The 16,472-nt window shown below is 37.6% G+C and overlaps 1 protein-coding gene and 1 pseudogene across 1 annotated transcript; one reads left to right on the top strand and one right to left on the bottom strand.

The window, feature by feature from the left end:
• The first annotated feature begins 4,535 nt into the window (after positions 1-4,535).
• LOC104101104 (uncharacterized) lies at positions 4,536-8,209 on the top strand (annotated as a pseudogene).
• Positions 8,210-10,611: 2,402 nt separating this feature from the next.
• LOC104094658 (succinate dehydrogenase [ubiquinone] iron-sulfur subunit 2, mitochondrial-like) lies at positions 10,612-15,075 on the bottom strand. Its single transcript, XM_009600632.4, has 2 exons — positions 14,295-15,075; positions 10,612-10,965 (listed from the first exon to the last, which is right to left on the bottom strand). The coding sequence occupies exons 1-2, from the start codon at positions 14,948-14,950 to the stop codon at positions 10,794-10,796; spliced, it is 828 nt and encodes a 275-aa protein (XP_009598927.1). The 5' UTR covers positions 14,951-15,075; the 3' UTR covers positions 10,612-10,793.
• Between the last annotated feature and the right edge of the window lie 1,397 nt (positions 15,076-16,472).

Here is a 16,472-nt window from a genome sequence, read left to right as displayed (position 1 = left end):
GGCCACGACCACCTGAAGCATCGTGGGATGCCTGGAGTGCTGAATGAAACGGCCTGGGAGGATAACCTCTACCAAAATTACCCCTGCCTCCAAACGGGGCACTATTGAACCCACCAAATTGACGAGGCCTCTTATCAGACCCCTGCCCTCGCTCCTGTGCAAGAACCATCTCGATCCTCCTCACAACATTAGCAGCGGCCTGAAAGGAAATCTCACTTCTGGTATCCTTGCCCATCTGTAGCCTGATAAGGTGAGTGAGTCCCTCAATAAACCTCATCACCCTCTCTTTCTATAGGAAGCAGAAGAATAGCATGATGGGCCAGATCTACAAAATAGGTCCCATACTAAGTGACGGACATACTGCCCTGCTGGAGACACTCGAACTGCCTGCGAAAATCTTCTCTCAATGTGACAGGAACGAACTTCTCAAGAAATATATGAGAGAACTAGTCCCAAGTAAGACCAGGCGACCCCATTGGTCAGGTCAATACAAAATCCTTCCACCATCTCTTGGTAGAGCCCGTCATCTGAAACACAGCAAAATCGACCCTATTGATCTCAATTATCCCCATGTTCCGCAGAACCTCATGGCAGCGGTCAAGATAATCATGTGGGTCCTCAGAAGGTGCACCACTGAAGTGAACTGGGGAAGAGTTTGGTAAACTTGTCCAATCTCAATAAGCCCTCAAAAGACATAGTTGGTCCATCACCGGCCTGTGCCGCAACAACCGACTGAACTACTTTGACTGGCTGAGGTGCTGGAGTCTGATACTGGGGAGCCATCTGCTCCGAAGCGGGAGTAGTGGGAGTTTGTGCTCTTCCCTCAGCCTGAGAGACGGCTGGTGCCATGGGAAATGTACCGGCCTAGGCCACCCTCTCCATAAGGCCCACCAAACAGAACAAAGCATTCTGAAGTACTGGGGTGGCGATGAACCCTCCGGGACCTGAGCTGGTCTGACAGGAACAGTCTGGACTGGAACCTCATCGTCAAACTCTACCTGAGGTTCCATTGCTGGTGTTGCTGCTCGAGATCTGGGCTGAGCTTTGCCCCTGCCTCGGCCTCTGGCAAGGCCTCAACCTCGACCTTTGCCCCTCGTAGGAGCTACCACTAGGAGCTCTGGCTGCTGCTCAGCTGAAGATGCAGTACGTGTTCTCGCTATCTGCGAGAGAATAAGAGTAGAAGAGTTCAATTAGCAATGAGAGAAAAAAATCGCGTGACAGAGAAGAATAGAAGTGAAATATGTTCCTAAACTTCATACCCTCTGGAAGATAAGTACAAACATTTGCATACCGATCCTCCAGACATTACAAAGCCTACTCGTGAATTGTGAGACCTAGGAAACCTACTGCTCTGATACCAACTTGTCACGACCCGGAATTCCCACCTTCGAGACAGTGATGGCGCCTAATATTTCACTTACTAGGCAAGCCAGTGTTAGAGGATTCTTTAAACCAATTTTAGTCAATTTCAATAAAAGAATAAATTAAAGTAAATAGAAGATAAAACAGAAATGCGAAATAACATAAAGCCCATAATATCTGATACAATTCGGATCTGGAGTCAGAACTCACGAGCTTCTAAGATTTTCTACAAATAAAGTCTGAAAGAAATACAATTGTTCTGAATGAAAATAAATAGTAAAATAGGGGAGATAGAAGGGGACTCCAAGGTTTGCGGATGCCAGCAGATCTACCTTGAGTCTCCAATAAGCAAGTCCAAGCTGCTAAGCCTCACGATCAGCTAGGACAGGTACCAAAATTTGCACAAGATGTGCAGAGTGTAGTATGAGTACAACCGACCCCATGCACTCGTAAGTGTCGAGCTTAACCTCGACGAAGTAGTGACGAGGCTATGACAAGACACCCACATAATAAACCTATGCAGATAACAGTATATGTACAAGAAAACAACAATAACAGCTAAGCATGTACTATTGGGAGGGGGACATGCTAAAGGGGCACAAAATATAAGAGATACAGCGGAAATGATAACCAGAATAGTCAACATGCTTTTAACTAGTGGAAACAACTAAACACAATGAAGAAAATTGCACGGCATCACCCAGTGCTTTTACTCTTAACCTCACAATAAAAATTAATAAATACGACACGACATCACCCTTCGTGCATTAACACTCACAATATGGCATGACATCACCCTTCGCGCATTAACACTCACAATATGGCACTGCATCACCCTTCGTGCATTAACACTCTCCCTTACCACATATCAATGAACGCGTAATAGCAGGGAGATAGAATCAACAAGAACAAGCCTTACTTCAATAGTGGTTTCCACAATACAAATCTAAACTTTGGAATTAATACTCAATTATCATAAAAACCAGTAAACACGATAAGAACGATCAATTTAGTAAGTAACTAGTCTAAGCATGGATAACAAGATCAAAGTAAGCAATAAACTACAAGGAACAAGTCTCACCCGCATGCTTTAACCCGACAACAACGCATAAGTAATTATCATCTCACATATACGTTGTACCTAACATCTAAACATGTAGCAAGTAGATAAACAATTCCTAATCCTTCAAGTCAGGGTTAACCACGACACTTACCTCGCTCCAAAGGTCCACTCAAAGCTCAATCACAGCTTTGCCTTTCAAACAAGCCTCCAAACCAATAGAATTTAAAAAATTACCAACCAAACGATTCAAATTAAGTCTTAGGAACTACCCACAATTGTAAAGAATTCAATTTAGGTCATTATTGAAAAAGTCAACAAAAGTCAACTCTTGGGCCCGCTTGGTCCAAACCCGAAATTCGGACCAAAATCCGATTACCCATTCACCCCTAAGCCCGGTTGTGTAATTTATTTTGGAATTCGACCTCAATTTGAGGTCTAATTCCCAATTTTACAAAAATTCTTAATTCTACCCAAACCCCCAATTTCCACCATGAAAACACTAGATTTTAGGTTGAAATCTTAGGAAGTGTAATGAAAGATTAAAAGAAACTAGGACCGTCCCAAGTCCCAAATCATGATACAGACCCACTAGGACCGTCAAAACACGAATCCGGGTCTGTTTGCTCAAAACATTGACCGAAGTCAACTCAAATGGATCTTAAGGCAAATAATTCATATTTTCTCAGTTTTTAACATAAAAGCTTTCCAGAAAAATACTCGGACTGTGCACGTAAATCGAGAAAGGCTAAAATGAGGTATTTAAGGCTTCAAAGCGTAAAATTAGGTTCTAAAACATAAGATGACCTATTGGGTCATCACATGCCATAAGGTCTAAAGTGCAACAAACGTTTTCCTATACTTAAGGCCAATAAGTCTGAAGTGAAAAATTACACTTCAGATGCACTTAAGGCCAAAAGGTCTGAAGTGCAACAAACGTTTTCCTACACTTAAGGCCAATAAGCCTGAGTGAAAAATTACACTCCAGATGCACTTAAGGCCAAAAGGTCTGAAATGTGACCAACGTTTTCATGCACTTAAGGCCGAATATGCCTGAAGTGCAAATTGCTCAGAAACAGAAATTTGTTCTTCAAATTATAACAATCCAATATATGATTTAATACCTAAATCTACTCCAAATGAGCTCAAATTTAAAATATAACCTCCAAATATCATCAAAAACAAACCTCAATCATTAATTTGTCAAAACAACAATAAATTTAACGAATCCATTTTGCAATTAAGAAGAAGAAGAAGAAACCTTAAGCAATAGTAAAAAAAAATAAAGAGTCATAACATCTCACCACTATAAAACATCATAAACTACCTTAAATTATGTTCACAAATATCATATAAAATTACTGTCACCCGAAGAAGAAAAAGAATAAGAAGGAAGAGGAGAAAAGGGCCTAAAGTTGTTTAAAAAGTGGGTACAAATTAAAAAAAAAATTAAAAAGTCATACAAATTAAATGGGAGCGACTAAATAGGGCGCCCGTGCAATTTTTACATCTTCGGGCCCTATAGAAAAAGCAATTGGGCCTAAATATTTAATTGGTAAAATTAGCACGAGCTAGCTAATTTTCGGACTGGTCATTCAAAAGTAGCAAGCGTTTGCAAAGTCATTGAAAAATAGCCACTATTTTGTTCCAACACAGAAAGTTCCAGCATAATATACTGTAGATCGGTGCACCTGTATATGAACTTCCAGCATATTATGCTAGAACTCCAACATGGGGAAAGTTCCAGCATAATATACTGGAGATTGGAGCACATGTGTATGAACTTCCATCATATTATGTTGGACCGGTATATTATACTGGAACTCCAGTATATTATACTGGAACTCCAATATAATATCCAGTATAATATACTGGAGTTCCAGTATATTATACTGGAATTTCAGTATATTATGTTGGAGTATTTTTCGGATTTTGAATAGTATTTATGTTCAGATTTAGCTTTACATAAAAAGTGGCTAAATTTCGATTACTTTTGAAACAGTGGCTATTTTTGAATGACTACTTGTAAATCTGGCTATTTTTGAATTTCTGCCGTTTAATTGAGGCACGGCTCCTGTAAGAATGAATTGGGCCTAGGCCCAAAACAGAATGAGCAGCTACAAAATATAGCATCTTCTTCAGCTGCACCGATCAACTCTGCGTAGCTTCAACTCAGCTCAGGGCTATGGCGGCTGAAATCGTGAGAAGAAGTCTTAAAGCAACAAACTTTACCTTCCTTAAAACCCTAACCGCTTCTCAAACCCGTATTTTCAGTAACTTAGCAACTTCAGCACAACCCGAATCATCAGATGACCCATCTTCTTCCTCCTTCACTTTTTACGGCGGGGATCCAAATTCTTCAACAACCAATGATAATATTATCATAAAAGGTCCAAAAAAGACTTCACCTCTATCATCACAAGATTCAGCATCTGTGTCTATGCCTATGTCATTCATGACTGGATCAATTGTGGGGAAGAGGTTTTACAAGAAAGTGACAACTAGAGAAGCTGATGATGGAATTGGTTGGAGTGTTATGCTTGATTATCGTACCCTTAAAACCCCTTCTAAGCGTCCCCTCAAATGCCCCACTTTAGCTCTTGCCAAAGCTATTGCTGCTGAATGGGAATACCAGGTGCTCATTTTAGTTCATTAGCATATTTAGGATTAAGTAGTAATTAAGAAATACTTTCTGTAGATTGGTGGGATGGTTGTTTGGTTATTCATGTGTTTTGTACCATCAAGTCACCTTTACTTGTTGGAGGACTTAACCTGTTGTAAATATCCTTTAGGTCACCTCATAGTGTAAAATAATCTTCGTAATGACGGTGTATACAAATTAACAGAAGTACTTTGGAAATTTCTCCCTATTTTCTCACATATGCACATTGGTTCATTAGCATATTTTGGAAGAGTTTAAGTTATATACAATGTCAATGTAAAGAAATATTTATCCCATCTGCCTGCCGGAGCATGTAACCTATCTTATTTTCAAGATTAAAAATCCTATATTTAAAAGAGGTTTACCTGTAGATATCCTTTAGGCGACCTGATAGTGTAAAAATTCACGGCATATATAACTTAACGGGAAGTAATTGGGAAATTCTTTTGTGATTTTTTTTTGTGGGTTGATTGCTTTGTTATTCATGTGTTTTTGTGTGTAATACATTGGTACCATTTATGTTATTTCAAGGGATATTTGATACTTCCATTTAACTTGATGTTTAAGTTGTGTGTTTTTGTCACCCTAGTCCTGAAATGTCTTTTAATTGTAGGAAGCAGATGGGATCAGACCCTTTACTATGCCACTGATGAAACTTTCATGTACTGCCCTAGAAAGAGTTCCACTGACGCGTCAAAAGATTATTGATCATTGATGAAGAAATTCCCTCAAGATTTAGTATTCTGTCGTGCTCCTGGGGATAATGATCTGACAAGCGGAGTTCGTGGTATGTTATCTTGCAAGTTGCAAAGTATAATTTTTATCTATTTTCAGAATGTGCTCTAATTATTTTGATTTTCGCTGTTCCTACATATATCTTTAGGAGCAAACTTAGGTCTGATCCTTTACTTGTCTGGTCAATTTCTAATGATCAAGATTTTGTTTCTATAATGTGACAAATAGTAGTGGTCTGATATAATTTTAAAAAGTTCTTTGCTTCCCAGCTGTCCTCGTCTTTGAAATTAAGAACAAACATATATATATATATATATATATATATATATATATATATATATATATATATATATATACAGATTTCCGTATTTGTATGTCTAGATCTCATCCACCATCAGTTTTGGTATTTGCCGAAGACATACCATACTGCTTTTAGCTAGTTTACTTCGAGTTGGAAGGAGGGAGTGTTTCTTTTTCTCTGTGTGATTTTTTCTGATAGGCAGACAGAGAGCCTTGTCTAGATGCCACTATTGCAAAGTATATTATGAGCATTTTGTGAAAACACAATTCTGCTGCCCCATATTAGATTTATTTCAAATTTTGGAGGACATGATAGAAATGATAACACAACGCTGATTTCTGTGCTCCGGAAATTTGTTCCTCCGCTCCGTTTACATGTGAACTTCCCACTGTACCTTAGAGATTTTTTTTTTTTTTTTTGGATAAAGTAAGTGGATTAAATAAAAGGCATCACGAAGATGCAATGGGTATATAGCATTTAAGCTTTCAAAAAATCTAGCTGCTTCTATACAACTGTACCTTAGAGATTCACTTAGCAATATATTGGTGGTCCCAAAAACGACACTACTTCCTTGGTAGAAAAGGAACTATGTTCAAGGTTTGATTTCAGTCAACTGAAGAAAAAACTTGTGATAGGGCAATGGATACTAGTGTGTGAGAGTTTTACCAAGAGGGGCTACAGGTTTGCGTGAGGAGAAACTGGTTGGACATGACATGGTTGGACTAGGGTTGTGCTACAGATGCCGTTTTTGTCTTTAAAAGGATTGAGTCTCATGTGCGAAGAATGAAGACCTTATAGGATCCACTGGTCAGAGGTGTGGAAAGGTGCCCAGGAAAGGGAACGTACTCTTCAATGTTGGTAAAAGGCATGATGTATTTCAGTGTTGACGGAGCACGGGAACTAACTTCTTGGAGCACAAATATCAGCACCTGTGATTATATCTGTCTATTCTAGTCGCTTGTTGTATTTTAAAACCGTGAAGTCCCTTTTTGATTCCTGGGACGATCTAAAAAAAACTACTGTAGTATTTAGTGGAGCATATCACATATTAAAGTGATCCTAGGATCTTGTAACATTGTTAGGTCCTTCTTTAGGATAAGCTTAGCGCTCAAAAGTTCCATCTATTTGGCTGGCTGTAAAGCACCTACAATTAATTACTTTTGCACTGTGTATTATCACGAGATCTAGAAGAGTTGACTCCAGATTCTGAGCATAAATATGATCCTTTCTTGTAGTATGCTTACCGGCAGGCCTGCAGTTCTCTGTTTGTTTTGGCAATTCATTTGGGTTTCATAATATTAGTACTTTTCACATATTAATCTGACAATTGAAATTCACAGAGCGTCAAGTGGAGAAAATCGATCCTCTTCTTAAGTGGGTAGAGTTAGAATTTGGCTTCAAGCCAGCTGTATATACCAGTTTTTTTGGTGGAAAGCAAGATGATGGTCTTGTTAGTACCATTGAAAGCCTTCTCAAGAAAATGGATGATTGTGAATTGGTAACAGTTGATGCAATTCTTCTGCTGCACATTCGTTAGTCATTGCACTTGGAATTTTCCGTGGTAGATTGGGGATTGAAGAGGCTATTGAGTTGATTAGGCTCGAGGAAGATTTGCAGGTTTGTACTACAGTCAATTTTCCTTCATTATCTTTTCTAGGACTCGTGTATCCTAAATTACATTAACCGCCAGGACTGTGGTCCATCATTTACCCAGAGTTGTTCCTCAAGTTTAAGTGCTGACTTTTCTTCGGCTTCTTCCAGGTTGACAGTTGGGGTCTCGTTGAAGGCGGCCATGATATTGATATTGCAGATTTGAAAGTTCAGATTGCTTCAGCTGTCGTGTTTCTTGGACTTACGAGGAGGCTATAGATATGGTACTCATTTTGTGAGTTTTACCTTATTGTGTCTCTTTAGTACATTAGTTCAGTACCAATAGCATTTCCTATAAACTCAAAAAGTTGGAAGTGGCCAATGAGGTGAAGTCAATATGTGAGTGAGTTGTATCAAACTTGCTGCTTTTACAAGGACTAAAGGTGGCCTGCTGGAAATTACCAGCTTTTAATGAATAATGAGCCTAATCTGAAATCAAGTACTCTTCTTTTAACTTGGACTACCCTTCAATTTTGAGAAGCAGGATTTAGCTCAGAAAGTCCCAGTCTCTCTCCCCACCCCCCACAAAACCCCCAACCCCACACAAAACCCCCAACCCCACACCCATTTTAACTGTTTTTCGAGGGGATGAGATAGCCAAATGCTTATTATATTGTCATGAAGATTGGAGTAGCTGGTCCTTGTATGGATATTAATCGATTTTATGACTTTTTTTCTTTCTTACATTTGAGAAATAAATTTGAAATCCGTATAGTAACTGTAACTTGTTGTTAGATACTAGAGGTTTAACAATAGGACGTCTTGCTAGATTGTTCTTGTCTAGACTATGCTGCCAATCAAGACCCAGCTTCGAGTGCTTCATGCTCTCTAACAAAAGAATCCCAAATACCAAGGAATTGGAACGACAGACGAATGCCTTGATCTTCATATTGGTTCTTAATTTATGAATAAAACTGAAGTGAAACCATGTCATTACAATTTTGTGGAAAGAATGAAACTTGATAATGTATGATGTATGCTGTAAATAACGAGAGCAAACTTCAACGAATTCTATACAATGGCTTTATACATCTCTTTTAAACCTATTTGAAAAGCATATTTAGAAGAGAGCGTTGGTTCCACTCGTTGACCAAGATATTTCTTGCCCGTTATGGCTGCATTTGAGAAACTTGACAACATACTTCCCTGTTTGCAAATATAAAGGCTAGGAAATAAGACCTCAGATTCATTGCATGAAATAGAACACATTGATGAATCATAATTTCGTAATGCAGCTAAAAGAGAAGCTCTAACTTAGCATGCTTTGAGATCTAAGGCTCCAATCTTTTGATACAACTTGTAGTCCAAAATCACCATTTTTGCTTTCTTCTTGAATTTGATAGATGCATCAATTATAAGCAGTATTTGCTTGAAGCTGTCAAAAATAAGAGAAAGGTCTGGTATTAAGTGGAGAAGGTCAAAGAGGACACTATCCAACGAGTTTTGAAGCTTGCGCCAAAAGAAGAGAGAATTACCTGCAAATTCAGGGTCTCAACGCTCTTCTCGGCAGCACTGGACGCAGAGAGGTGGCTGTTTTGTGATATCACAATAGCAACAGGCTATGTCGCAGTTGTTGTTACAACCTATTAGTAGAAGAAAATGTGGCAAGATTATTAGTTTATTATCCACCTAATGGTAAAATATGAAAGGATTAATCTCCTCGTAATGCAGAAATGGGTTGTTTTGAGTAACCTGTTACTGTGATGTATTGATATGGTTCCACAGTTTTAGGATTTATTAGAAAGGGAAGGCGAGTGCTTGTTCCAACTTTACTCATATTCTGAATAATGACCATATAAACCAGAAAGCTAGCTACTACTAATAACTTCATTCTTTTTCCTCTTCTTTCAACACAACATAGCATCTGATATTGGTTCTAATTACAGCTAGGTGGGGATTATATAGGAATAGTATTTCTATATTAATATTCTAGTTTAGGAGTTGAGCAATTATCTAGGAGATCATCTGAATATTGTGCAAATATATGAATTACCTTGGTACTAGTTTTGAGTATTCACTCGAATTTATAATCAAATCGTCACACTTCACACATGAGGAACTGTAACTTTTGGAGTGTGGTAAGCTTTTATTGAAAAATATTTCACGATGAAATCATTTCCAGTTGTTCCATCAATATTTAAATTTTCATTAAAAAAATTCAAGTTTTCCATTAATAGAAAATATGTCCAAAGAATAATATTTTGAAGAAGGTGGGAAAATGACTTATCTCAACTATGGGCGGAAGTCATTCACAAATAGTCCCAACTCTTACTCCATATCACTTGCTTCTATCAAAATTTAAACATTACTGCAATCTTTAAATCTCAGGGTAAAACCTTTTCCAGGGAGAACTTCCCATGGAAAATATTTTGTTCAATTTGGCTTCAGAAATAAACATAATCGCGTGCAAAATTTCCCAGCCAATAAGTAGGTTAAGAGAGTTAGTTTCCTACATCTCTTTCCTTCTTCCGTCTGCAAAGCGCAAACCCAAAGAAGAAAAGAAACTCGTAAGACACTCACAATTCCTGCATCCCAAATTACGAGCACGCAAATGATGGCATTGTAGCAAATAATGCCTAATCAACAAGAAAGATCCTCATCCTCAATAATAGTTGAATTGCATCAACATCATACAGATCCAAATTAGACAACTACCTAATACCACATCGGCCGAGGAGATAATGCTCATCTTGACTTTGAACATCGTCAAGGAAAAACAAAGGGAAGCACCAATGGACATTCCAAACAACCATCCTTGAAAAAACATAGCCATATCTATACAAAACTTATAAAAGGGAACACACACACACACACACATATTTCATGCATTATGGAGCAATGTACTTGAAAATGATACTGTATTATATTTAAGAGAGATGCACCTTTCATCTCAAATTCAAGTATAAAAAAGATCTCACAGAGAAAAGTACAATCTGTGCATACATTATTTTGAGAAACAACCTCCTACTGGTCCTTCAAAATCAAATCTTAGCAAAAGAGCTTGGAACGACATCACTGCTGGCTCAAGATGCAAGCTCCAGACGCTTGATATTCTGAATATGCTTCCCAGGATTCAATCCCTTTGGGCAAGCACGAGAACAGTTCAGAATAGTATGGCAGCGATAAAGCTTGAATTCATCATTAACTGCATCCAGGCGCTCCTGAGTATATTCATCACGGCTATCCATAATCCATCTGCATTTCAAAAATAAGACATAACCTCTATTAAGTATATTGTAAGTATGGGCAGGAAAAAATACTTTTCAGTAAAGATAATAATAGGCAGCATATGGCATACCAATGACAGTGGGGTTAATGCTGTAGAACTTCTTATAGAAAGTAACAGAATCAAGGCGAGTATCAACATTTTAGACATCCAAAACTGTTATTCCCCCATCATGCAAATGCCTAAATAAACAATGGTACATCTCAGGAAACGTAAATCTAAAACTGCATTGCTTGAGTTTGGCCTGAGGTTTAATAACATCACTATAATAACACTCAACATAATACATCCCTCAAGTTTGTAGAACTGAATAGAAAAAAGCCATTTCATTAGTATTACGTCATTTTTGAATGGCTACAGCCCAGCACATGCTTTCAACTTCTCCCATTCTCAACTGAGATGTCCACACTAAGAAAGAATAGTAAAGGACTTCTAAAAACTTACTAGTTTCTTAGAACCTTACTAGCTAATATGAGAGCCGAGATACTCATTTAAATCCTCACTGACCACATTACTCCATTTAAACTAGGGAAAAGGGTCAAAATAACCCTTCTACTATGTGAAAAGGATCATTTATACCCTCCGTTATACTTTTGGTTCACCAGTACCCCCAACGTTACATAATTAGTGCAAAAATACCCCTCCACTGTTAGAACCCTTCATCATGATGAGTAATATTACATGTGGCCTGGCATGTCAATGACGTGGATGACACATGGCATGCCACGTCCCTGGCCAGGCCCACCTTCTCCCTTCCATCTCATTCTTCTTCCACTACCACCTTCCCCTTCACTCAACCACCGCCACTACACTTGGATTCCCTATCAGTTGCAGTTGCAGCACATAGGCTAGCGTATTATAGAGCTTAAGACCTCGTAAGTAATGTCCCTAAAGTCAAATAATTCAGTAGAGGTAGTGGGAAAATTAAAAATAGTTCTTTCCCTTAAGGCAAGTCTTTGAACACATCTCTCCAAAGTGGAAAACTGAGCTTCTTCAGTGGTGGCTACTGCAAATGCGATGAGAGTTCAAATAAGATTGGAAGTGTTGTGGAGATCCGAGACACCCCACGTAGTACTCAGTTGGATCTTGAAATAACATAGGAGAGGTTGCTTGAAATACCCTAGGAGAGGTTGCTGCAATTCTGTGGCAATTTTATAAAATAACTGTGACCTAGTTTTTTTATTTTTACTTTGTAATCCAGTTAAGAGCATCAATGCTATTAATGAAAATCGGCTAAAGACTAATATAAAATTTATTTGGCTCACAGTAAATTAAGAGAAAAATGATTGTCATTTTACAAAAAGAAAATCCAAAATTTATATATGGAAAAGACTACAATCTGATGGGAAATTCCTAATAGGGAAGTTGCAATCTTCCAATAGGATCTAGACTGAATAATAAATTAAAAAACAGTGCTGATTTTTGAAGATCAATGGCCAAATATCACTGCTTTCTTGAGAAATTTTGCTTGTGGAGACCAAAAATCGGCAACATTCATCATCACCTTTTAGAATGGTAATAAAAATAAGTTTTTGTTGAGCTTTGTAAAATTGGAGGGAGCTGCGAATGAGCTAGTCAATGGAGGTCAAACAGAGATGGATGAACTTTGTTCAAGGTAATTGTCAATGGAGGTGGTGAATAAAACACGGAGAAGAAGGTGAAAGAATGTTGTCTATGGTGGTCAAGAATGGTGGTCTAATAGTATGGAAGAATTAGTGAGTGGTGAAGGAGGAGTTAGTGGTGGCGGTGGTGGTTGGTTGAAGGGGGAGGTGGTGGTGGGGTGGGGAGGAGAGGGGAGGGGAGAGGAGAGGAGAGGAGTAAGATAGTGTTGAGGTGGTGAGGTGGCGTACCATATGGCATCCACCACATTGACATGTCAGGCCACATGGAATGGTACTCGCCAAGGTGGAGGATTCTAACGGCGTAGGGGTATTTTTAGACCATTTATGTAATGTCAGGGTTATTAATAGACCGAAAGTATAACGGAGGGTATAAATGATCCTTTTCGCATAGTAGAAGGGTATTTTTGACCCTTTTCCCTTTAAACTAATCCCATGCCAATATTATGCACATACAAATCAGGAAGATGATACCTGCTGCTATTTTTTGGAGTATCTGGAATGAAAGAAACATAAGATGTTTTGATGGAGAATCAACTACTTTCCAAAGTCTAAAAGCTAGTTGTCTAATGTATTTGTATAGTTGGGTTTATTTATCCCCAATGAGATATACTCTTTTGAATTTTGTTAGCTCCTTAGTACTACTCTAAACAAGTGTAATGGAGCTAGCAATATCCTTTTTGCTACACATCTTTTGTAACTAATTTGCTTTGCATCCCCTGGATGCCAGCAATGAAATCAATTACTTTATCAAAAAAAAAAGTATTAGAAGTTCAGAAAATCAATATGTTTCAAAATTGTCTAATGATGAGATACTTCAGAATAAGATCCAATGACTGAACATCCATGAAAGTTGCATGGTTTTACCATACAATAAGATCCTTCAGCATATGATTTATCAAACTTCTTCCAAAAGTTGCATAGTGTTTTACCATATACGCCTCGTAGAAAAGAGATTCATTCATCTCATACATAAAAGGAACACGACTTTCTTAATCAAATACTCACTCTATTTTGTTTTATGTCTTTAGTTTAACTGTGCACGAAACATAAGAATGTAAAGAAAGTTTTCGAATCTTGTGATCTAAACTAAGGGCGTGTACAACAATACCAAAAATACTCTTTGAATTTTTTGGTCTTAAACATGTCATGTCACTCCTATAAGAGTGTCATTACGTGTAAAATGGAATCATTGGAATTAAAAACTTATGAAATATAGGAATATTCTTTTTGTAATAGTCTAAAAAAAGTAATACACATAAATTGAAACGGAGGGAGTAAAACCAGTAGTCAGCCTGATTTTTTATGACAGTGTTGTCCAAGCCAACTTGAGCACACCTCTACTACTCCATCGGGTAACTCCACCCACCAAGGTTTGGGCAGAGGAGAAGAAATCACATAGTTACAATCTATAGCTCGTTTTTAATAATGGTGGTGTCCGGGCCAACTTGTGCACAACTCAAATATTCCAACGAGAAAAGGACACAAGTTACCTCCCATCAGGCTTAGGCTTAGGCAAATAGGAACCCTCCAAGTTATAATTTTTATTAACTATAGCTATCTTTAACTTCTTATTTGAGCAAAATACAGCACATCACTAGAGAGTAAAGGCAAACAAGAAAGAGCCTAGACATGAATACAAAAAAATTCAAAGGAACAAAGAATCAAAGAAATATTACCGGTTAGCGTGAAGCAGCGCAGCCGGACCAAGATAAGACTCAGGATTCCACCAGTAACTAGGGCATGATGTGCTACAGCAAGCACACAGAATACACTCATACATCCCATCCAACTTAGCCCTATCATTCTTACTCTGCGGTATCTCCTTCCCAGGCGTCGGCGACTCCGTTTTCCTCTTCAACCACGGCTCAATAGACTTATACTGATTATAGAAATTAGTCATATCCACAACCAGATCCTTAATCACAAACATATGTGGCAACGGCGTAATCGTCGATTCAGCACCCGAATCGATCTTAGTCAAACAAGCAAGTCCATTGCAACCATCAATATTCATAGCACAGGACCCACATATCCCTTCTCTACAGGATCTACGAAACGTAAGTGATGGGTCGATTTCGTTTTTGATTTTGATTAAAGCATCTAAGACCATTGGACCGCATTCTTTTAAATCGATTTTGTATTCCTTGAGCTCGGGTTTACCTGGGTTGTCTGGACTCCATCGGTAAATTTGAAATGACTTGATGTTTGGCTGCTGCTTGGATTCTGATTGATGGGCTTTGGCCTCTGATGCGTGGGCTCGAGCGACAACTAGCTTCGCCGCCGGCGATGAGTGGACCCTAGAAATAGCTCGTCGGATTAAACCGGTCGCCATTGATGAGTTACCTTGGGAAACCAAAGACGCGGAGATTGGATAGCTTTTTGTTATAGAGAAAGTGGAAAGAGAGAAATGTTTTATTCAGAAGAATATATGATTAGTGGGTTCGGGTTTTTCTCGGGTTACTTGAATGGAGATAGAATGACGGAAATGGGCATGTAATTTTATAGGTGCTTTAACCACCATTGAGATGGTTAGTGGCTGGAAATAGGTGGATGTGCTAAGGGTAGTTTGGGTATGTTGAAAATGTAGTTTGAGGTTGTACTTTTCTGTCGTCGACGAATAAGGTTTGCCGTGGATGAATTGGGGTCTGAGTAGGACTTGGATGACGTGGCGAATACACAATCGCTAGATAATTTCCCAGTAACGTGGTTGGCTCGTGTCGTGGATCATTTACTTTTCGCTTTTCAGTAGGGGCAACGATATCGTTTTGATCAAATGAGAGATATTTGAGGACCATATGGATATTTAAAAACCGACTAAACCGATCGAACTGTATCGCACCGAACCGATTTTTAGATTTTTTTTAATAAAATCATAAATTTTTATATAAATCTATAACTATACCGATAATTATGATATATTTTTTATTTTATGAAAATAAATCGAATAAATATCGAACTGTACCGAATAAATTTACATGGAAAATATATATATATATATATATATATATATATATATATATATATATATATATATATATATATATATATATATATTAAGTTTAAAAATAATAAAATATTGAATTTTTTCTTGGGCCTCGGAATTATGAAAACGATTACAAGACAACAAATAATTAAACTCAAAATTTTAATTCCCAAACCTATTATACTACTCCTATTGGAACTAAACTATTTCCAACATATTCACTAGCAAGACACAAGATATTCTAGCGATTAAGAATAGCAAACTATAATGTATTGAATATGTTTGCTTTCGTATGATTTAAATTTATATTTTCGAATATTTAATCTTCTATAGACTTTATTCTTGAGTCCTAATTTGCTTAATATATTTTCACTCATGTGATTTATATTTTTTTTTTGTCTTTGCTTAATTTCTTTTACGCTTGATGGATCTATACTTTGGCCATCTTTCATATTTTCTTAATTCATTATCCTTTAAATAATAAAAATGTCTAGAAAGTTTTGCTAAGTCGTATAAAAGTACGTATACTATTGCATTTTGTTTCTACTAGTGACTTATAAATGATATTTTTAAAAAATGCCGAAAATTAACTGAACCGTACCGATACCGAAGAGAAATCGACATGACTGGTACGGTTTCTATATGTCTAATTTTAGTTATACACAATAGAATAATCGAAAAATTGGTATGGTACAAATTTTATAGAATAACCGGCTGAACCGAACCATTGACACCCCTACTATATGATAACAAAATTAGGTTATTATGCTAGGAAAAAAATAAGAAAACTCAGAAATCATCTGAACATTTGATGGTTTGCACTTATTTTAAAATCAAAATTGTTGGTTCGCTTAGCCTGTGTGTTAGGTGC

The sequence above is a fragment of the Nicotiana tomentosiformis genome, chromosome 2, assembly GCF_000390325.3.
Source record: "Nicotiana tomentosiformis chromosome 2, ASM39032v3, whole genome shotgun sequence".
In the NCBI taxonomy this organism is placed as follows: domain Eukaryota; kingdom Viridiplantae; phylum Streptophyta; class Magnoliopsida; order Solanales; family Solanaceae; genus Nicotiana; species Nicotiana tomentosiformis.
This window is presented reverse-complemented; position numbering and strand designations above follow the sequence as displayed.

Coding starts and splice junctions, on each gene's coding strand:
- LOC104094658 (XM_009600632.4), bottom strand. CDS start 14,950: ATGGCGACCGGTTTAATCCGACGAGCTATTTCTAGGGTCCACTCATCG. Junction 10,966..14,294: donor GCGCTGCTTCACGCTAACCG/GTAATATTTCTT, acceptor TTTGAAATGCAG/ATGGATTATGGATAGCCGTG.